General features: G+C 48.6%; 1 protein-coding gene across 1 annotated transcript in view; it reads right to left on the bottom strand.

Annotated features, from left to right (window-relative positions):
• The window catches only part of SERINC2 (serine incorporator 2), a 35578-nt gene extending 13709 nt beyond the window's left edge, over window positions 1-21869 (bottom strand). Inside the window, exons 1-4 of the mRNA XM_030539297.1 lie at window positions 21740-21869; window positions 4251-4412; window positions 2279-2466; window positions 1144-1223 (exon numbers count right to left, since the gene is read on the bottom strand). Of these exons, the coding sequence (XP_030395157.1) occupies window positions 1144-1223; window positions 2279-2466; window positions 4251-4412; window positions 21740-21778 (469 nt within the window). The 5' untranslated portion in view covers window positions 21779-21869. The remainder of the gene's footprint in view (window positions 1-1143; window positions 1224-2278; window positions 2467-4250; window positions 4413-21739) is intronic.
• Window positions 21870-22198: the final 329 nt, after the last annotated feature.

Genomic DNA, 22198 nt, shown 5'->3' with positions numbered 1-22198 from the left:
TAGAACTCTTTTCTGTAGTACTTTTTAACAGCCAAAAATCATGAAAAAAAAATTTAAAATGTTCTGCCAGAAATCAGACCTTCCAAAGCACATGGTATGTCTGTGAGGGGGTGTTCTGTAGCTATTTCTATGACAGCATTCCTCAAATGTGACCACCAGGACTTTTCTTGTGGTCACAGCCTCTTGGGCTGTGATTAGGGGGGTGGGAGGGGACACACAGCGGCCCCTCCCACTCCCTGGTGCTCCTAGGTGCACTATTTGGTGTTGGTTGCTGGGGCTGCCAGCAGGGGTTGGGCCCTGCCCCCCTCTGCAGATACCTGGGGCACAATGCTGGAGGACCAGGCAGCCAGTGAGTTCCTCATTTTCCCAGGGGTGGTGGGGCTCAGGCTTTGGGCTTCAGCCCTGTGTGGCAGGGCAGCAGGCTCTGGTCATGGGGATTCGGGCACCAGTCCTGGGCTCTGGAGCTGCATGGCAGCAGGCCCCAGGCTCTAGCCATGTAGCTTCAGGCTCTGTTCCCCAGCTGCTTCCCCCGGCTACCCACTCCCCCACCCCCATCGCATCTGGCCCCCATCCAGGGCTTAATTTGTCCCCATGCTTTCCAAGGCTGAGTAAGTCCACTGTGAATAGTGATACGTGTGTGTTTGTTAATATCACTTTTCACAACAGACTTACTAGCTAGCAATAAGTAAATGACAATCATTTGGACGTGTCTATGTGCACATTTGTTTTGTTTTTCCTAAAGCTAATTAAGTATTTCAGGGAAACATGTGAGAGCGGCCACCCGCAAGAGTTGGTGGCTGCACTCTGAGGCCACCAAATAATTTTCACTGAGAACCCCTGTATCTATGGTGTCATTACCTGGGGGGCTCACATCCAATTAAAATCAACACTCATTCAGTGTGAGCCAGCATTGCACCAAGGCCCTGAGCTACCTGAAGCTGGGGTCCAGCAGACCACCAAGGGAAGTGAGTCTGAGAGGCCAGGGACCTCGCCTGAGAACGTCCCGATATCGTTCAAGACCAACAGCAGGAGCAGCCTGTAAGCACTGATTGTACAATTGTATCAATTATATCAAGGCACAGCCTAGGTTGCACATAACCTGCAGCTAGGCTTGGATGTGTTTATACAGGTACGTGTCTTTACCTGACGTGAACGATCCATCGGGAATATAGAAAGCACCCACTGTGATTCCAATCAAAATCAGGAATTTGAAGAACCAAAACCTGGGTGGGAAGACAAGAGGTAAGAAAAGCCACCTGAGATCGAGGAAGGGAAGCAAGCTAGCGAGGCCCATCCAGGCCAAGTCCTACACCCACTGACACTCATTATTACTACTTGGAGTGGAACCAGAGAACAGGAGTGCAGTTGACTCATGCTATTTATAGTGCACAGAATCTAGGGCAGGTGTTGGCTTCCTGCCCTGTTTCCAGTCAATAATAAGTCACACTTCTCTCTGGTCAGGAAAATAGTTACCTTTCAAAAAAAAAAAATCTGCTTTTGTCGATAAGCTGCTCTGTGATTGGCTTGGAAAAGAGAAAGTTTACACGCAGCAGCCAATCAGAATACAGCTATTAAATAATGCTAGACAGAAGGACTATTCCTTTCTTGCAGCAGCTTTCACCAGGGAAAATAATTAAAGCTCCAGTCAGCACGTTATGGAATAGAGCAGTCATAGATCAGTGACGCCTGCTTTAAAATGAGTAAGAACTGCAGTATTTATCTAGCAGCGGGAGGCTATTACCCTGCAGTAACATCTGCTTTGACCATGAGAGCTGCAGGGAGTTCAGGGCCAAAATTTAAAGTGTTTTGTTTATTTTGAGAGAAATGTTACATACCTACCATTATGAAATTTACCTTTGCACCAGTTCCCCTGCAGGGTTTGCAAACTAAACAGTGCAGTGGGCTAGAGCATGAGAAACAGAACGCAAAACCGGGGCGCTGCCTAGTTATTGGACTCAATATCCTTCCCTACAAAGAAAGTGAATCCTAATTGCCTTCATTGCAGGAAATCCTTGGTGAGGTTCTGTGGTCTGCATTAGACAGGAGGTCAGACCAGATGATTTCTTTCTAGCCTTGAAAACTGACCAGCAGATTCCCACCAGGGAGATGAAAAAGCATCCGCAGTATAAAGCAGACAAGATTTTTTTGCATTACTTCATTGCGAACAATCAGTGGCTCCGTCAGTAACATGCCAAGGACATTTTAAAATAATTGTGACTTTAAGTGAAGTGCTTCCTGTTAACATCAGTGAGGTGAGATAAGTCACAGCGTGCCTCACCCATTCTGAATTGCTGCTCTTGGGTCCTTACTGCTCCTCACACAGATCATGATCAAGGCGAAGAGGAAGAAGAAAGCAGCCGTTGCAAAGCACATGCGGTACACAGACTTATGACCCAGGAAGGACTTGCAGTTGACACGACCTTGGATGCCTAGACTTGAGCTGCCTCCTTCACAAAAGCCAGGAAGCTGTTACAAGGAGAGACAGGGAGAAAACAGTTCTGTGAGCACCTCAGAACATTACCTCAGAACAGCACCTAAAGACTCCACCAAGACCAGGGCCACTGTGCTAGGCACTGAATTTACACAGAGGACTTGTCTACACATGAAAATTAATCCAGAATTAAGTAAGGTGTGAATCTGAAGTGGATTAATGATTCCAGATCAATTGCATATGTTGATGCTCTTATTCCAGAACGAGTGCCTCCAAATTAGCTTAACCAACTTCCAAAAAATAAGTGCATTCAGCTGATTTGGAATAAGGCATTCTAATTCTGGAACTGAGTTAATCAGGAACAGCTATTCTGGAATAACTCCCCATGCAGACAAACCCAAAATAAGAGTCAATCCATCCCTTGAGCTAATAGGCCAAACAAAGGGATGGGAGGGGAGGGGAAGTGACTTGGCCAAGGTCACATAGCAGGCTAGCAGCAGAACCAGGAACAGAATAGCAGGGAGGGATAGCTCAGTGGTTTGAGCATAGGCCTGCTAAACCCAGGGTTGTGAGCTCAATCCTTGAGGGAGGCATTTAGGGATCTGGGGCAAAAATCCATCTAGGGCTTGGTCCTGCTTTGAGCAGGAGGTTGGACTAGATGACTTCCTGAGGTCCCTTCCAACCCTGATATTCTATGAACCCATGCCTCCCATATCCCAGACACTCCACCATGTTAGGTAATTGCTTTTCCTTTTTAACTGGGATTTCAGGGGAAATAGGTCCCAGTCTTGCAAGCAGCTCTGTGCTGGCAAACTCTTTATGGGCTCTGCACAGAGGCAGAGTAATTTGCAGGGCCAGGGGCCTTTAATTCTCTACAAGTTTAGGCAAAGGGAGCTGGTAGCCAGAGTCTGACTGGCTTCACAATGTCCCTTTCTAGCTTGCACGCAAGGACTGACGAGAATTCACAAAGCTCTCACCAGAAAAGTAACTGTTCCTCTTTGGGGGAAAACACTTAGTGAATGTGCTGCTGGCAAGGGTGCAGCCAGGCAGCGCTAGAGGGTGCAGTCCACAAGACAGGGACAGTTCTGGTAGTGAGAGTATCATCTCCCACCAGTAAGCCTCAGCCTTAATATGGAGGGACCACTTTCAGCAATGGGGCTGGGGGTGGGGGTGGGGGTGGGGGTGGCGTGAGTTAAGATGCACATTTTTAACAGCAAGGGTGAATAACCCCTGGAACATCTTCCCAGGGGATGTGGTCGATTCTCCATCACTGGGCATCTGAAGACTGGCTGTGGTCCTGAAATACATCCCCTCAGTTAACCACAAGCGATTGGCCTCCACGCAGGAATTACAGGGTGACATTCTAAGAGCTGCAGAACACAGGGCAAATGAGCTGAATATAATTTAGACTTAATCTATTAATTTAGTCTTCATGATCTGTTGGTTACTCAGCCAGTTACAATGCCAGGATGGGACTGAGGCAGCATGGCCCAATGGACAGCGAGTTGTGAGAACTGGGTGATAGGTCACTTTGTCTCACTGTGCCTCAGTTTCCCCATCTGAAAGGAGAGTTAACAACACCCTGTCTTTATAAAGCACATTAGGATCTATGGGCGGTGGGATGGGAACACTGAGTGCTAAGTATTAACATAGTTTTTCCTTTCTTCAAAATGTCAGAGACTTCAATATTTAAATCCTCTTTCCCCTGTTACGTTTTCTGACACCTGCCCCCGCCCCCCTCAGTTCACTCCTGGCTTCTGCCTTTGCTCAGAGGTCCCACGTCAGTGGGGCAGGGTAGGACGCTGGAAATGTTGCTTACCTTGTACAGCTGCTCTTCCACACCGGGTATGATCATGATAATGGATACCAGCGTGCCCAGGAACAGGAAGAAGGTAAAGATGAGGCGGGAGATGGTGGAGTTCCTGGTGGAGGGGCAGCAGCCGCACAGGAGGCAGGGAGCTGAGCCGCACAGACATGACACCTGGCAATGGAAGAGTCAGACTGAGCAAACAGCGCAGAACAAGAGATGGTACCCGGCGCCGTGGTCAATTCGCTTCCTGCCACGGGAATAGAACCTGGACTCCCCAGTCCCTGCTCCCATGAAGAAATGGCACCTGGTTGCCGACCGAAAAGAAGAGGGCTTCCCTCTGTCGCCCCAAACCAAACCATGAGGGGAAAGGGAAGGTACAGGTTAGGCAGGTCTGACGAGGTTTGGCTGACGAGCAGTGGGATGGGCAGAGCCCAGGCTGAGAGATTCTAAGACCAGTCTGACCTGCTTCACACAGGCCTGAGCACTGCCCTGAGTTCAGTTCTGGATGAACTGAGCAGATCTTTTACACAAACGTCCAATGGCTAATTACCCTAACGGTTAAAAATGTACACCTTATTTCCACTCTGGGTTTGCTTCGATTCACCTGCCAGCCACAGGCGCTGGCTTCCTCCTTTCCCCGGAGGTGCTCAACCCCTGCTCAGCCCCAGACCCCGCCCCCACCCCACCCCTTCCCCCAAGGCCCCACCCTCACCCTGTTTCTTCCTGCCCCCACTCCGCCTCTTCCCACCCCCTCTCCATCTCTGCCCAGTTCTGTTCCCTGCCCCGAGCACGCCTCCTCCTCACTCCTCCTGCTTCCTCCCAGCGCCTCCTGCATGCTGCGGAACAGCTGATTGTGGTGGGTGAGAGGTGCTGGGAGAGTGGGAGAAGGGGTGCTGGCTGCTGGTGGGTGCAAAGCACCCACTATCTTTTTTCCATGGGTGCTCCAGGGCTGGAGCACCCACGAAGTCGGCGCATATGCTTCCCGCCACTGGATCTGGTTGTACGTTCGCTAAACTGAAAAGCTCGTTATCAAATATCTGTTCCTTGTACCGGTACTCATAGACCATGATCAAGTCACCCCTGAACATTCTCTGTGTTAAGCTAAATAGATTCAGCTCCTTGAGTCTAGCACTGTAAGGCAGGTTTTCTAACCCTTTAATCGCTCTCTTGGCTCTTCTCTGAACCTTCTCCTTCCTGACTTGTGGGCACCAGTTCTAGACGCAGTGTTTGAGCAGCAGTCACCCCAGAGCCAAATACAGAGGTAAAATCCCTCTCTACTAGCACTCGAGATGCCTGTTCTCACATTAGCCCTTTTGGCCACAGCGTCGCACTGGAAGCTCATGTCCAGCTGAGCATCCACCCCCAAGTCTCCTCTCAGAGGAGCTGCTTCCCAGGTTACACAGCAAGTCTGTAACAGAGCCAGGAATTGAACCTAGACCTCCCCAGTCCCTGGCTGGTATCATAACCACAGGACCATCCTTGGGTGCGCTGCAGCCGGTGGACCTGATGCTGGTCTCCTGCTGATCAAATGTTGCAATAACTCCATTGCAATGAATGGCGTTAAACCAGAATGAGGTGAAAGTCTGTCCCCGGGTGCCTTAGGGCACTAGTGGTAGCGCTGAGGATGGAAGCACTAGTGTGGACTAGCTGCCAGTGTTTTCACCACCATGTGGTCCAACTCTGCTCCGAGCCAGTGAACAGCGCTAGACTCCCAGCCTGCTACACCAGGGCTCCCCCAGGAGCTGCCCCAAGTGGGAAATCCTAAGGGAAAGGCCAGTGCTGACACAGCCTAGCTTGGCACAGGCATGCTTTAGGAAGTTCTATTACCATTTGCTCCCAACCACACTGGCTGGTCAAACTATAACGGGGCTTCTGCATAGCAATTTGCTTTGTACAGATAATTATCCCAAGCTTTTCTTAGCTCTTCGCATCTGTAGACCCCAAAGTGCTTTACAAAGAGGTCAGTGTCGTTACCTCCATTTTACAGATGGAGAAATTGAGGCACAGAACTGTCAAGTGATTTGTCCACAATCAGCCAGCAGGCCGGTGGCAGAGCCAGGGACAGACCCCAGGCCTCGCCTCTCAGTGCAGTGCCCTAGCCAACAGGCCATACTGCCCCCACTGCATGAGGCTTAAATGTTGGTGGCTGCAATTTTCCACTTTCACCTATTTAGACTGTGTCTGCTCTGGATTCCCAGGCTGCTGGCACCACTGGGGCCTGAATGCAGAGCAAACAGAGTCTGAATACTGGACTGAGGGCTTGTCTACATCAGAAAGTTGCAGCGCTGGTGAGGGAGTTACAGCGCTGCAACTTTGAAGGTGTACACATCTGCAGGGCACCACCAGCGCTGCAACTCCCTGTTTGCAGCGCTGGCCGTACTCCCGTTTTGTCTCGGGTGTAGAGGATCCAGCGCTGGTGATCCAGCGCTGGTAATCCAATGTAGACAGTTACCAGCGCTTTTCTTGACCTCCGTGGAAGGAGGAAGCCTCTGGTAATCAAGCTGGTTTCCTTTCCCGGTTTGCTCTCTCGGTCCCGGAGCCACCCAGCAAACCGCAGGGAAGGAGACCTGCTTGCTCGGGGTTCCGGGACCGAGAGAGCAAACCGGGAAAGGAGACCAGCTTCGCCGCGGTTTGCTCTCTCGGTCCCGGAGCCACCCAGCAAACCGCAGGGAAGGAGACCTGCTTGCTCGGGGTTCCGGGACCGAGAGAGCAAACCGGGAAAGGAAACCAGCTTCGCCGCGGTTTGCTCTCTCGGTCCCGGAACCCCGAGCAAGCAGGTCTCCTTCCCTGCGGTTTGCTGGGTGGCTCCGGGACCGAGAGAGCAAACCGCGGCGTTCCCGGTTTGCTCTCTCGGTCCCGGAACCCCGAGCAAGCAGGTCTCCTTCCCTGCGGTTTGCTGGGTGGCTCCGGGACCGAGAGAGCAAACCGCGGCGTTCCCGGTTTGCTCTCTCGGTCTCGGAACCCCGAGCAAGCAGGTCTCCTTCCCTGCGGTTTGCTGGGTGGCTCCGGGACCGAGAGAGCAAACCGCGGCGTTCCCGGTTTGCTCTCTCGGTCTCGGAACCCCGAGCAAGCAGGTCTCCTTCCCTGCGGTTTGCTGGCTGGCTCCGGGACCGAGAGAGCAAACCGCGGCGTTCCCGGTTTGCTCTCTCGGTCTCGGAACCCCGAGCAAGCAGGTCTCCTTCCCTGCGGTTTGCTGGGTGGCTCCGGGACCGAGAGAGCAAACCGCAGCGTTCCCGGTTTGCTCTCTCGGTCTCGGAACCCCGAGCAAGCAGGTCTCCTTCCCTGCGGTTTGCTGGCTGGCTCCGGGACCGAGAGAGCAAACCGCGGCGTTCCCGGTTTGCTCTCTCGGTCTCGGAACCCCGAGCAAGCAGGTCTCCTTCCCTGCGGTTTGCTGGGTGGCTCCGGGACCGAGAGAGCAAACCGCGGCGTTCCCGGTTTGCTCTCTCGTCCCGGAACCCCCCTTGAAGCCGCCCAACAGCGCTGCAGTGTGGCCACATCTAACACCACTTGCAGCGCTGGTTGCTGTAAGTGTGGCCACTCTGCAGCGCTGGCCCTATACAGCTGTACTAATACAGCTGTAACAACCAGCGCTGCAAAATTTTAGATGTAGACATGGCCTCAGAGGATACCTGAAACTGACTTTGTGATGCCGGCAGGCCGGATGCCAGCTTTTGCCCAGGCTGCAGACATTCTTAACCTTTACTGCAGCCTGCACCCTTTTGGTTCTCAAAATACATCTTCTCGCACCCTTTATCACAAATCACTGAATTAGATCAGTTCTTTAAACCTACAAATATCATAACTATAGAATGAAAGAGAGAAAATAAATATAGAATTCTAATTTCGCAGTAAAATTAAGAATACATGAAAAATTACACACTTAATTTGCTTAATTTGTGTTTTCAATGATTTACCTTCTAAAAAAATCTGGCATGTTTCACACCCCCAGAAAGAGCATCTCGCACCCCCAGGGGATGCGTGCACACCAGGTTAAGAACCACCGCGCTAAGAACGAACAACCTCGTACCTAGAGACCAGCACAGGTCACCTGTATGTTCGTTTTGCTCAAAGCAGGTATTAGTCTCCTAAGAATGTATTCAGTGTTTAGACACTGTGAAATGCTTGTCAGTTGCTGCCTGTGTTTATCTCCCTTGTAATTCCTGGTTTCCAGGCTATAAGAAAACACGTACATTTTGGTTTATAACTTTAAAAAATGTTTGCCCTGAACTTGTGAACTCAGGCACCGGAATCATCACCTTGTCCACCCAGAAGGGCTATGGATATCAAATGGCCCATAAAGAATCATCATCATACAAAGGGTTGATTAACGGCCCTATCGCACCTGGGAAATCCTACCTGCAAGGAAGCACCTCCTGTCGGCTTAGAAGCTGAATGAAGAAAATAAAAACAAAGCCACAGGAAAATTTTCCATCTTTTTGGCTGTTTCAACTTTAAAGGGCCAGAGGCTCTAACCTGAAACAAAAGATCTCCAGGGTCTGACTCCTGGGCCTACCCTGAAAGACACTTTGAATTGACAGATCACTACAACTCTGTCACTCTTTGGATTTAGATGGTAACCCATTGGTTTGTGTATGTTTGCTTGTTTTAACCTGTAAATAAGTCTGGTATTCCTTTTTCCTAGTAAATACACCTCTAGATAGTTTATTACAGGATTGGCTACAGGCGTTGTCCTTGGTGTAAGATCTAGGGCACCAACTGAACTGGGAGTAAGTGACTGGTCTCTTGGGACTGGAAGCAACCTGAACCTGGTGTGGTCTTTTGGGTAAGTGACCATTTATCATAAGTCCAGTTTGTCTGGGTGACAAGATAGACAGGAGAGTCTAAGGAGACTGTCTGTGACTCCATGGTGAGATGGTTATGGTAATCCAGGAGATCACATTGGTTACTGGCTTGGTGAAATCTAATTCCAGAACAAGCCACTAGTTTGGGGTGTCTAACACTCTGCCCTGTCTGTGGTAGGCACTCAGAGTCATGAGCCACTCCAGACAGCGTGACAGCCTCCAGTATCATATGGGAGGTGGAAGTACTGTCTTTTCAGGTTACACAATTGAAGAGGCCTCCCAGAGATGTGTGTGTATGAAGAGGCCTCCCAGAGATGTGTGTGTGTACGTTCTATGACAAGCTGCATAAAGAAACAAGGGCATGTGAGGTTAAGTCATGGGGGGAATGTTACAGGAATTGAAAGTTGATTTAAATTTTAGCATTTTTGTGGGGCAAAAAGCAAACCCATAAAACCTGGCTGCTGCTTGACAGGGACTAGGATAGGAAGTTCTCCTCTTTGGAGTTTCTCTGCAGAGTCACACGCTTCTGTGCTTACCTCGGCTGGGCTCCGTTACCCAACCTTTCAGATTACGGCCATGCTTTACCTGCCGAGTTTTAAACATCTCATTATGCAGAAGTGGCTATTCCAATATTCACCCAAATCAACAGGGTTCTGCCTATTGGTGCCTGAAACTTTGGAACTGGTCCAAGTGATGATCAAGAGTAATCACGTTACAGACAGAGAAATGCCTCCTGGAGCGGATGATGAGGCCTCACTTCACTCGGTCGGGAGTTAAAAGGACTAAATTGCACATTTTTAGGCAAAAACGGTCAGTGCCTCATTAAAGCAGGCAGCGTAACCCTGCATGCACACAAGGGGGAAGAGCTAAAGTTGCGTGTTCATCCTTACTCTAACTTTCCAATTTCCTAGCTTTTTGAATGCTGCATTGTGCAACTTCATTGCTCTCTGAATGTGCCTCATTTGTATGGAACTTTCTAAGGGTTTGTTTTTTAAAGTAGGAAAAGAGACAAGAGGATTTAAGAAAAAATAAAATTAAAAAAAAAAAAAGCATTAGTGTCTGTTATCTATAATCCCTAAGCAGTGATCACCACCCCATCTGGAAGGAAGCTAACATGAGCGGTAGGGTCCTTCTTAGGACAGCATGTCCACGAAGAAAAGATTAAGTTACCATGGAGGAGAAAGATACCATCCTTCATTGACTGACATACGCGCAAAACTACTGGGAGAAGCGAGGAAACCAAAATTTTACCTTGTCTTTTAAGACATAATCAAGAGCTGAACATCAAGACAAGTATGAGGAATGAAAAGTCACTGCTGTAATTTTGAAGTTAAGGGTGTTTAAGGTTGCCAAGTTTTGTCCCAGCTCAGAGACCAAATCGCGGCCATGTACACAAGCTAAATTGCTAAGGAAAATCTCTCCCATGTACACGTCATACATAATTTCCGCAGTGCCCATAACTTTGGCAAATCAAAACCACTTTTTTCCAAATCAAGGCCATGTTCTGATACTAACAGATGGCTCTTATACAGGGCTCGTCATCCACAGAGCTCAAAAAAAGTGGAGTATTATACTCCTTTTACAGATTGGGAAATCGAGACACAGAGAGATTAAGTGATTTGCCCAAGTGGGAGAACAAGGAATAGACCCCGTCCATGGGACCATGCTACTTCTCACCATTTCCAGGCCAAATTTAAATTTTAAAATGTCATCCAGTTTTCCTATAGTTTAAATGGGTTAAAAAAAGTTGTGATTTTTTTTTTAAGACAGTAACACAAATATTGTTTCTCCCACTTTCTGCTTCAAAAGTGGCTAGTCTCACTCTCTCTTGGGCATAGATTAGCCATGGAAAATTTCAGTCCTAAAACTGCATGTTTTGGAGTCTCTGAAAACAAGGGGCTAGAAGAGAAACTATTTCCCACCCTGCATCATAATGGACACTCCTGCTTCTGCTGTGTGACGTGGGCACAGTACAACCTTACTCAGGGATTGCACGACACATCCAAGTAATGTTACATCCATATTTGGGGATAAAAACCGTCAGGAAACCAGTATGTTAGCATTAGTGTAACTGAATTACAACATAACTGCTGCTGGTCACACCCTCTCATCAGTTCCCTACACAGAATGTCACATCCTGTGATACTGCTAAGGCGAGGCCCTGGAGCAAACAGCTATGCCCACAAATGGGACAATAGCCGGACCATACGTCAATAAGGATCAATAGTTCCATCGATATGGACAACCTAAAACGGAAAGATTAGGGCTTGCGTCTTTTTTGTTTGTTTTTTTTGTTTTATGATGTACAGAAGTGGCTACAGTTTCATTTCCTTGGCATCTGTGACCTAATAATGCTACTGATCCCCCAGGCATCTACAGAGTAACAGGAAAAACAACACTGACGCCATCTGAATTTCTAACGTAACAACTAAGCAGAACCACACCCACCCACACGAGAAAGGAAAAAAACTATTTTCAGACTTTTTTTTTTATCTAAAAAGCAAAAATGGAATAAACCCACTTTTGCCCAACTTCCAGGGAATCTGAATTAAAAATTATGCAATCATCTAATATTGCCAGAGATCTTACAACACTTGACCATATAGTCCACCTGCTCACTGAGAATTTACTTACTTAGACACACAAAGGTCTCAATTCTCAGAAGAACAGGGGTTTTGAGTGCCAGACAAAGGACTCCTTAGAAGGGCAAGTTTTTCAGAGGGCAAGTACTCAGACTTATCTGAAAATGAGATCTCCTTCAGGTATCAAGTTGGGTACCAATAACTGTTAGTCAATTTGGAACCCGTTCGCCAGAGTTTATCCTGAGCCAGGGTGACCAGATAGTAACTGTGGAAAAAATGAGACGGGGGCAATAGGCACCCATATAAGAAACAGTCCCCAAAAACGGGACTGTCCTTATAAAAATGGGACATCTGGTCACCCTATCCTAAGCCTACAGTATTTTTGATCTGGTCCCTATAACCAGCCAGTGAGAAGGAGCTCACATTAGCTAAATGCCTCTCCCTGGAAATGACATGTCTAGTTGGCTCCGTGTCTAGTTGGCAGCCGGTATCAAGCGGAGTGCCCCAAGGGTCGCTCCTGGGGCCTGTTTTATTTAATATCTTCATTAATGATCTGGAGGATGGCATGGACTGCACCCTCAGCAAGTTTGCAGATGACACTAAACTGGAAGGAATGATCGATACGCTGGAGGGTAGGACACAGAGGGACCTAGACAAATTAGAGGATTGGGCCAAAAGAAATCAGATGAAGTTCAACAAGGACAAGTGCAGATTCCTGCACTTAGGAGAGAAGAATCCCATGCACTGCTACAGACGAGGGACTGAGTGGCTAGGAAGCAGTTCTGCAGAAAAGGACCTAGTGGTTACAGTGGACGAGAAGCTGGATACGAATCAACAGTGTGCTCTTGTTGCCAAGAAGGCTAACGGCATTTTGGGCTGTATAAGTAGGGGCATTGCCAGCAGATCGAGGGACATGATCATTCCCCTCTATTCAGCATTGGTGAGGCCTCATCTGGAGTACTGTGTCCAGTTTTGGGCCCCACACTACAAGAAGGACGTGGAAAAATTGGAAAGAGTCCAGCGGAGGGCAACAAAAATGATTAGGGGGCTGGAGCACATGACTTATGAGGAGAGGCCGAGGGAACTGGGATTGTTTAGTCTGCAGATGAGAAGAATGAGGCGGGATTTGATAGCTGCTTTCAACTCTCTGAAAGGGGGTTCCAAAGAGGATGGATCTAGGCTGTTCTCAGTGGTACCAGATGACAGAACAAGGAGTAATGGTCACAAGTTGCAGGGGGGAGGTTTAGGTTGGATATTAGGAAAAACTTTTTCACTAGGAGGGTGGGGAAGCACTGTAATGTGTTACCTAGGAAGGTGGTGGAATCTCCTTCCTTAGAGGTTTGTAAGGTTAGGCATGAAAAGCCCTGGCTGGGATGATTTAGTTGGAGTTGATCCTTTTTTGAGGTCCCTTCCAACCCTGATATTCTATGATTCTATGACAGCATCTCTACACTGAACATATAAAAGTTACGTTCAGTGCAGCTCCGTTCGGATCATTTGTGTGAGAGAAATATGCAAATTAATGTTTGCTGAACTGAAACACGGGCGGGGGGAGGTCAATTGCTTTCAACTTTTAAATAGCTATTGTTTGTTTTTGATGATGCAAACATCGGGAAACTTACAATTTATGCAAGAAAGTATTTCAAACAAAGCTATGCTATGCTATTTCACTTCTTAGTAATTTCCTTGAGTATTTTCTGACGTATTGCTACGGACTAACCTAGGTCCTGATCCAGCAATGTCCTTAAGCACATGCTTATCTTTAAGCACAAGTAGTCTTGTTCATTTCAACCCCAAGATTTATTTGTTGTTTCTTTTTAAAATGTGTAGGGCCTAACAAAATATGAGATCTTTATTATTTTTAATTTGTGTTTGTTTTTATTTGCGCTCTGAGCTTTTAGAGTACACTAGATCAACATTTTCAGGCTTTTCTCCACAACTGTGAGAGCTAGATACTGACTTTTGATTTTTAAATGAAAGCTGGGATTTTCGTGCAATGACTTTTCAAGCATCTGGGGCTTCATGCTAACTGAAACTATCCCAAGAGTGCAAGACCAAAGTTAAGCATGTGTTTCAGTGCTTTGCTGGGTTGGGGTCGTAGGCAGTTCGGATAGTGCTTTGGCAGCAGGATGTTAAATGTATGGATTGTTATCGATTCCAAAGGAAGTATACTGGGAGCAAACTCTAATTAAAAAATTAAATACAGCTGTTTGAGTTCCTTGCTACATTTTTGTTATCCTCAAGGGAAAAAAAAATACATCCGCAATATTTTTGGAGAGTGTTTCAAACAACAGAGAGGCAAGAATACACAAGATTTTCCAAGGGGTGGGTCAGTAGCATATGCTCAAAACCTGCAAAGAACTCTTTTTCAGAGCTTCAAGGGGACCAGGAAAAACCACCACATAGCTTATGCCCAAGAGTTCTGACTACGTAACGGAGCATAACAATGCACCAATTAGTCTTCAGGTTTAATTTAAAAAATGTTCTTGAAACATGTTACCAGTCTGTCTTTAAAATCCATGTACCAGCACATCTATGGAGAAATGCAAAAAGGTCCCATGATCTCGTATATACCCACCTTGCATGGGTGTGAACTTGTGGGAGATGGGGTGCTGGTGAAATCAAGCACATTTTATACAGGAGTGAAGGAGGATTCAATTAAGTAAAACCCAGTTGGTACAAGTGTCAGAATTTAGTGGTTCAGCTCGGGAGAGAGCAGCAGCTGAATAAATTGTTTCTTAAGTGAACCCAGCTGCAAAGTCACTCAGCTTTGTGCACCATCTGAGAGCAGACGGAGACTTTTAAAGGCACTTAAGCCAGGACGTCTAGAGATTTGTTATTATACAATAGAATCTCTACCCAGTCAAGCTTTACCTCTCTCTTCAGCTCACTTCTCCCACACTAGCAGGGCAGAAGAAGCAAAATAAATACAGCTGGCTTCCATTCAGCGGACCGCCCCATAGCAAGCTTGGTGGTGGGGAATGTCTCTGGCTAGAAAGCTATTCTGCGGGGGGGAAGGGGAGGCACAGACACCTACAATATGAACAGGCTGTGGCATGCTGCGCAGCTTCAGAGAGACTCTTTCAAGACAAAGGCCCAAGTCCTGCTCACTTTACTCACACAAGTAGCCCAACTGAAGTCCAGCAAGATCCGACTCCAAGGTTTCATCTTCAATGTTAGCGACTCCACTGTAAAAAGCTAGTGGAGACTTACCGTGAGGCAGGTGAGGTCATCCGCAGGCTAGGTATGGTGCTGACCTCGTGGATAGCCTCCACTAGGATTCTCCAGCAGGATAGCCAACACCCGTTAAGTCAGGGCCAGCTTTAGGCCTATTCCACCAATTCCCCCGAATCAGGCCCCACGCCTAAGAGGGCCCCGCACCCAGTGAGAATCCCTTCCCTGGCTAGAGGCGCCTTTTTAATTTTTACTCACCTGGTGGCACTTCAGGTCTTCGGCGGCACTTCAGCCGCAGATCCTTCAGTGCCGCTGAAGACCTGGAGCGAATGAAGGACCCACCACCAAAGACTTGGAGCACCACCCGGTGAATACAAGCCCCATGTGGTTTTTTACATTTCTTTTTTTAAGTCATCCCTGCCGGGCCCCATCGAAACTGTTCAAATTGGGCCCCGCACTTCCTAAAGCTGGCCCTGCATTAAGTTATCCCACTGCAACACAGTCTTTAGTGGGGAAGACATCACCTGAGTATGGAGCTAAGAGTGCTGTCCAGGTTACTATCAGCACCAGACTACAGGGCAATGCTACCACCTCACGCCTGGAAGACATTACTCCTGACAGCAAAGCTACATTCACAGCTGAGACTGTACTTTCGTTCCCCTGTTTCCAGCGGATCAATTTCAAACAAAAGAACTTCTGGGCTGAAAGTTTATGTAGCTGTTTCTTATTTTTGGATCAAAAATTTTCAGTCAAAAATTTGCAAATTTGACACCATCAGCTCAGGATTAAACAAAGACTGTGAATGGCTTGCCAACTACAAAAGCAGTTTCTCCTCCCTTGGTGTTCACATCTCAACTGCTAGAATAGGGCCTCAGCCTTCCTGATTGAACTAACCTCGTTATCTCCAGACTGATTCTTGCCCGCATATTTATACCTGCCTCTGGAAATTTCCATTACATGCATCTGATGAAGTGGGTGTTCACCCACGAAAGCTCATGCTCCAATACGTCTGTTAGTCTTTAAGGTGCCACAGGACTCTTTGTTGCTTTTTACAGATCCAGATTAACATGGCTACCCCTCTGATACTCAGTCAAAAATGTTATTTGCTGTCTTCTCGCTACAGAATGTATGATCTACTAAGCTTGAAAAAGAAAAGTTGCTTAAATAAAGAAATTGCACAAAGGAATTTAACACGCAGCACATCTGCCAGACATTACTTTCCTTACAGACCATAGCGTGCTCTGATCTATAAACATTCATTTCAGTGGCCACTCATGTTCTTCCTTTTTAAAATCCCAAAGAAATTAAATTGCCCCCTCCTCCAAAAGTGCAGCATTGCAGCCAAGAACCAACAGGCACAATAGCCAGGAAACTCAAGTTATAGTTCTCATACTGAATTTAAAAGGTGACCGGCAAAATATTAATAATGTGGTTGGCAAACGTGTAACTTTTAATATCTACAAGAGTGTAAACAAGGGGGTAATGTTACAGTGGTTGAGTATCCAGAACTTCGCACAGCCTGAGCAGGGAGTTGAATTTTAAATTCTCGGCCAAGACTATTCACTATGTATTGGTTAAATGCTGGGTGCTCTATAACAGTGGTTCTCAACCTGGGGGACATGTGGCCGTAGGAGTATGCAGAGGTCTTCCATGGGTACATCAGCTCATCTAGAGATTTGCCTAGTTTTACAACAGGCTACATAAAAAGCACCAGCAAAGTCAGTACAAACTAAAATTTCATACAATGACTTGTTTATACTGCTCTGACTGCAATGTAAGTACAATATTTATATTCCAATTGATTTATTTGATAATTATATGGTAAAAATGAGAAACTAAGCAATTGTTCGGTTATAGTGTGGCTGGGACACTTTTGTATTTTTATGTCTGATTTTGTAAGTACAGTGAAACCTCGCTATAATGTGATGTTTGGGGTCCAAAAACTTCCATCGTGCTAAATGCGGGGTCGCGGTATAGCGGGGTTTCAAACCAGTCAGTTTGTCAGTGGTCCCCAATGCGGTGCATTGATGTGCGCCGCCTAGTGCCCCTAGTGCCTAGTGCCCAGCAGGGGAGAGGAGCCGTGGCCCCTCGTCTGCTGGGGACAGAGAACTCCGAGGCTGCGGGCGCCGGCACTCTCTGTCCCCAGCAGGTGCGAGGCCACGGCTTCTCTCCAGCCTGCTGGGGACAAAGAGCCAGGGCCGCCCAGAGGATTCTGGAGGCCTGGGGCTGTCGGTGGCAGGCGGCTCCAGTGGACCTCCTGCAGGCGTACCTGCGGAGGGTCCACTGGTCCTGCGGCTCCGGTGGAGCATCCACAGGCACGCCTGCGGGAGGTCCACCGGAGCCGCAGGACCGGCAAGCAGCAGGGCACCCCCCACGCGGCTAAATGTCTAGAGCAGGCCCTGTTCGGCAGCGGGGGGCCCTCCCGTTCCGGGACCCGCCGCCGAAGTGCCCCGAAGACCCACGGCAGGGGCCCCTCGCCAGCGAATTACCACCGAAGCAGGACCCGCTGCCGAAGTGCAGCCCGCTCTTCGGTGGCGGGGGGCCCCTGCTGTGGGTCTTCGGGGCACTTCGGCAGCGGGTCCCGAAATGGAGGGGCCCCACGCCGCCAAATTACCGCTGAAGACCAGGTTGCACTTCAGCAGCAGGTCCCGCTTCAGCGGTAATTTGTTGGCCGGGGGTCCTTCCGCCCTGGAGCAGAAGGACCCCCCCCCGCCAGCAAAGACCGGGAGTGGAAGAAGCTCCGGGGCCCGGCCCCGCAAGAGTTTTCCAGGCCCACTGGAGCGAGTGAAGGACCCCGCTCCAGGGGCCCTGAAAAACTCTCGTGGGGGCCTCTGCGGAGCCCGGGGATTGGGGCAAATTGCCCCTCTTGCCCCCCCCCGGGCAGCCCTGCAAAGAGCACCGGCGCCTGCAGTCCCGGAGTTCTCTGTCCCTGGCAGGCGGGGAGCCGGGGCTCCTCTTGAAGCCAGAGAGACACCGCAGCCCCGCGCCTGCCGGGGACAGAGAGCACCGGCTCCCACAGCCCTGGAGAAGCCGGAGAGAAGCTGCGGCCCGTGTCTGCTGGGGACAGAGAGCACCGGCGCCCGCAGCCTCGGAGTTCTCTGTGCCCGGCAGTTGCGGGGCTGCAGCTTCTCTTCCCTGCCATGGTGTTGGGGACCACTGGTATAGTACTGTATTATGCCTTAAAGGGGAGCCAACCTATGATCGCGTTATATGCGATTTCGCGTTATTGCGAGGTTTGACTGTAAGTAGTTTTTAAGTGAGGTGGAACTTGCAGGTAGGCAAGACAAAGACTTCTGAAAGGGGTGCAGTAGTCTGGAAATGTCGAGAACCCCTGCTTTATAGTGTTGCATTAACAGGTTTTTTTGTATTAAATATCATTAAGCTCCAGTGTAACTGATTCCCTGGTCACTGTGGGTTTTTTGGTATCTTACCATCGCTTTCCTAGTTCTCCGAGCAGGCTACTGCATTTTAAGATAGAACATAAGACGAGCCATACTGGATTGGACCAATGGTCCATCTTGTCTTCCAACAATGGCCAGATGCTTCAGAGGGAATGAATAGAGCAGGCAATCATCAAGTGATCCATGTCATCCACCCCCAGCTTCTGACAAACAGAGGCTAGCAACACTCAGAGCATGGGGTTGCATCCCTGTCCATCCAGGCTAATAGCCACTGATGGACCTTTCCTCCAGGAACTTACCTAGTTCCACTCCTGTATGTGCTTGGAATTTAAAAACTTTCTAGACAGAAGCAGCTTGGCCATAATCACTTCACCTGAGCTTGCTGAACCCACTCATTACACCCATCTCTCCTCCCCTGCCCTTTTCTATCATTTTTCTTCCATCACACACCAGTGCATCCTCCAGAAGACTGGGAGGAAGGGTTGCTTTAAGAGGACAAAAATGAAACTGAGCAGCTAATGTGTTTTATCATATCACTGTACCTGACACTGGGGGCCAAATTCTGGTGCATTGTGTAAATGGCTCCAAAATAGCCTCACAGCTGTGTGCTCAGATACCACAGTACAGGACTAGATCCTGATTGGTAAGAGGATCACTCTCCACATGGATTATTCCTACTAGCAGCACAGATAATCTGTGCCAGGGAGGCTGCATCATTCTGGTCACTTGGTGGGGGGCCCACGTGTATAACCATAAGAGAACAGATCCTCAGCTGCCACAGCTCCACTGAAGTCAGTGGAAATACCACCATTTATGCCAGCTGTGGATCTGCCACAGTGACCACAGCCCCAGCCTCCAGGCTGCCCCCCAGAATGACCTCTGGCTTTTGGGGGAGAAAACCAGAATTAGGGTTGCAGACTGATTATCTGGCACTTACATACGCGCACACAGAATTTGTGCAGCTAGAGTCTGCTCTACATTTCCTATCTGAGGCCTCCCAACATTATTCAAAATCCTGTGAGCTTTAAACGCCCTAAAGCAGAAGGCTGCAGGCCACTTGTTGCAACTGCCTTTGGAGCATTTTGTCAGGTTGTGAAACCATCTCAGTTCCAGCCAGTATCAGCCACCTGATGCTGCTCTCAGTTGTGTTGCAATAATTACTAGGCACGGAGGCTATAAGTCGGCCCCGTGATCCTGTTCTGAAGTTAATTTACATTGGCCTCCTTCCAACAGGTAATCACGTAGGGGTGTGTTTAGAGCAAAACAAACCGGTATTTAAACTTCCATCTTGGGTGGGTCCCTTTAATAACATCTTGATGCTTTCACACACAAGGAGGGTGTGAGTCCACTGCAAAGGCACATGTGATTCAATGAGAAAGAAGATTCAGCGCACATACACCCTTGATTAGCTGAGCTCAGAAGCCAAAGCTCTCTGCCTCAAATATCAATTATTCATGTACAGTGTGTGTGTGTGTGTGTGTGTGTGTGTGTGTGTGTGTGTGTGTGTGTGTGTGTGTGTGTGTGTGTGTGTGTGTGTGTGTGTGTGTGTGTGTGAAGCTCCTAAGCATTTTCACACAACTACTGTGCCTTTCATAGACAGATCTGAAGCACTGGAAATATTTGACTAGGAAGACAGGCCACACTCCTGAAAATTTGGATCAGATGACAGTGTTGCTAAAGAAAACTCCCAAACAACTAGGGTGACCAGACAGCAAGTAGGAAAAATCAGGATGAGAGGTGGGGGTAATAGGAGCCTATATAAGAAAAAAGACCTCAAAATCAGTACTGTCCCTATAAAATTAGGACGTCTGGTCACCTTACAAACAACATTACCACAAAAGTTTAGAAGACCCTCCCACACACTAGAATTACATATGGCACAGTCTGAATGAAAACTAAAAACTGATAAAGCCCTGGCATTTAATAGACACTCATTACTTACTTTAACCTGATCTAACTAAAATACCTACATTAAAGAAAAAAACTAATAATGTTTAGGGCAGAGATTTTCAAACTGGGGGTTGGGTGCCCTTAAGGGGTCGCAAGGTCATTACGAGGGGGGTTGCAAGCTGTCAGCCTCCACCCCAAGCCCTGCTTTGCCTCCAGCATTTATAATGGTGTTAATATATTAAAAAGTGTTTAATTTATAAGGGGGGGGGTCGCAGTTGGAGGCTTGATGTGTGAAAGGAGTCACCAGTACAAATGTTTGAGAACCACTTAGGGGATTCTTTTTGGCTATCTGAGCAGTAGAAGGGTGCTTTACCTTTTAAGAGTTCTTTACTCTCTGTTGTGAAGAATTTATGCTAGTGCCAGATTTATCAATTTCAAGTCTGATCCTGTAATGAGTTGTCCCATTGGGAGTGCTCGTTCTTGTGTTTGCAGGATTGGGTCCTAGGTTGACCAGATGTCCCAATTTTACAGGGACAGTCCCGATATTTGGGGCTTTTTCCCATATAGGTTCCTATTACCCCCCCACTCACTGTCCCGATTTTTCACACTTGCTGTCTGGTCAGTCTATTGGGTCCTGATTCCTTACACCTCACGGTTATTTGTCTTAACAAAATCTGCAATTCTGTTTTAAAATGTCAACATGTAAAAATGTTACACTGCTGCTTTAAGCCACAAAGCCACACAGACTTACTTCCTTGAGGTTTGTCTCATAAACAGTCACAAAAGATGCATGCCACAAACACAAGTAATTTCTGGCTTTGAAAGAACAAGAAACAGATTTCAGGCGAGTTACTCTAACTGGCTATACAGTCCTCTCTCGTTTTAAGAGAGAGAGAGGGAGAGTGTGTGCGTGTGTGTGTGTGCAGGGGCACTCAAGCTCTGAGTAACAAGTAACCAGTCACTTTAACAATAAGCCACATACAGTTCTGTATTATTTTATACACTCGGGTTTTTAAGTTTAGGGAAATCAGGGGGCAAAGAATTTGCAGCTAGGAAATTAAATATCATGCTCAAGCTTTGAAATATTTTAGACACTTTAGAAATATTTAGAGACACAAAAAGGGTCCCACACAAGTTGTATGTTGCACAATACACGGTGCTACATTGACTTCCTCCTGAAGTTTCAGGAGGTTGGAAAAATGACTAAGAAATTATAGCGAGCGAAGCCTTTTGTCTAGACGAGAAGTGGAGAACACAATCGCGTATTAAAGCAAAAATGATCCAACTTTCAAATGACTCTTTATATTTAACCAGAACAAAATGCAACTCGAGAGAGGTTTAAAGCCAGCGAGGCGCAGGTAACCAGGCTTAGCAGAACAGAGTCAAGTTGAGGGGGAAGAGAACAAGTCCGAGCCCCCACACACGGCCAGATCTTCGGGAACCAACGGAACTGGGGGAGAAAGGCAGGAGCAGAAAGAGGAGCGAGACGCTCAGCCGGGGAAGGGGTAGGGAGAGTGGGACGGGGGGACAGAGAAGGAAAAGGGGGTGATGGAAGGAGGGAGCAGAGCAGAGCGGAGCGAGGAGCCCGGAGAAGGGCAGAGGAGCCCGGGGCACGCTGCAGAGGGCGCTGCCCGGGCAGGGGCACTCACGCAGCTCAGCAGGGAGCAGACCCCCAGGCAGGCCCCCATGGCGCAGCACGATCCGGGCGCAGCGAGCCCCGCTCCAGCCGGCTCCCGGGGTTACAATGTTCCCGGCGCTGGGCTCCGCCGCCCTTCGGCCCTTTCCGCCTCCGGCGCTCGGCTGGTTCCGCCGGGCCCCGCCCGCCGAGCACCTGCCTGGCCGGGCTGAGTCACGCCTGGGTGGGTCCGTGCGCCCGCTGGGGCGGCGCCGGGCTGGGCGAAGGGCAGCGCCGTCCCGCAGTGACCAGCCCGGTGCTCGCCGCTGTGCCAGGGCCTGGTGCGCGCAGTGCCACCCCCCGGCCCCTTCCAGCGGGGCTGCTGCACCGGGCGTGTGGCAGCAGAGCAGCCAGTGATGGGAGGGGGCCGGATCGCTGTCCCCGGGGGTGCGTTGGGGTGTGTCTCCTGGGCACCCACCCAGGGCCGGCGCTA

The sequence above is a fragment of the Gopherus evgoodei genome, chromosome 20 (assembly GCF_007399415.2).
Source record: "Gopherus evgoodei ecotype Sinaloan lineage chromosome 20, rGopEvg1_v1.p, whole genome shotgun sequence".
NCBI lineage: Eukaryota > Metazoa > Chordata > Testudines > Testudinidae > Gopherus > Gopherus evgoodei.
Note: the sequence above shows the minus strand (reverse complement) of the source record. Positions and strands in the feature narration are given on the sequence as shown.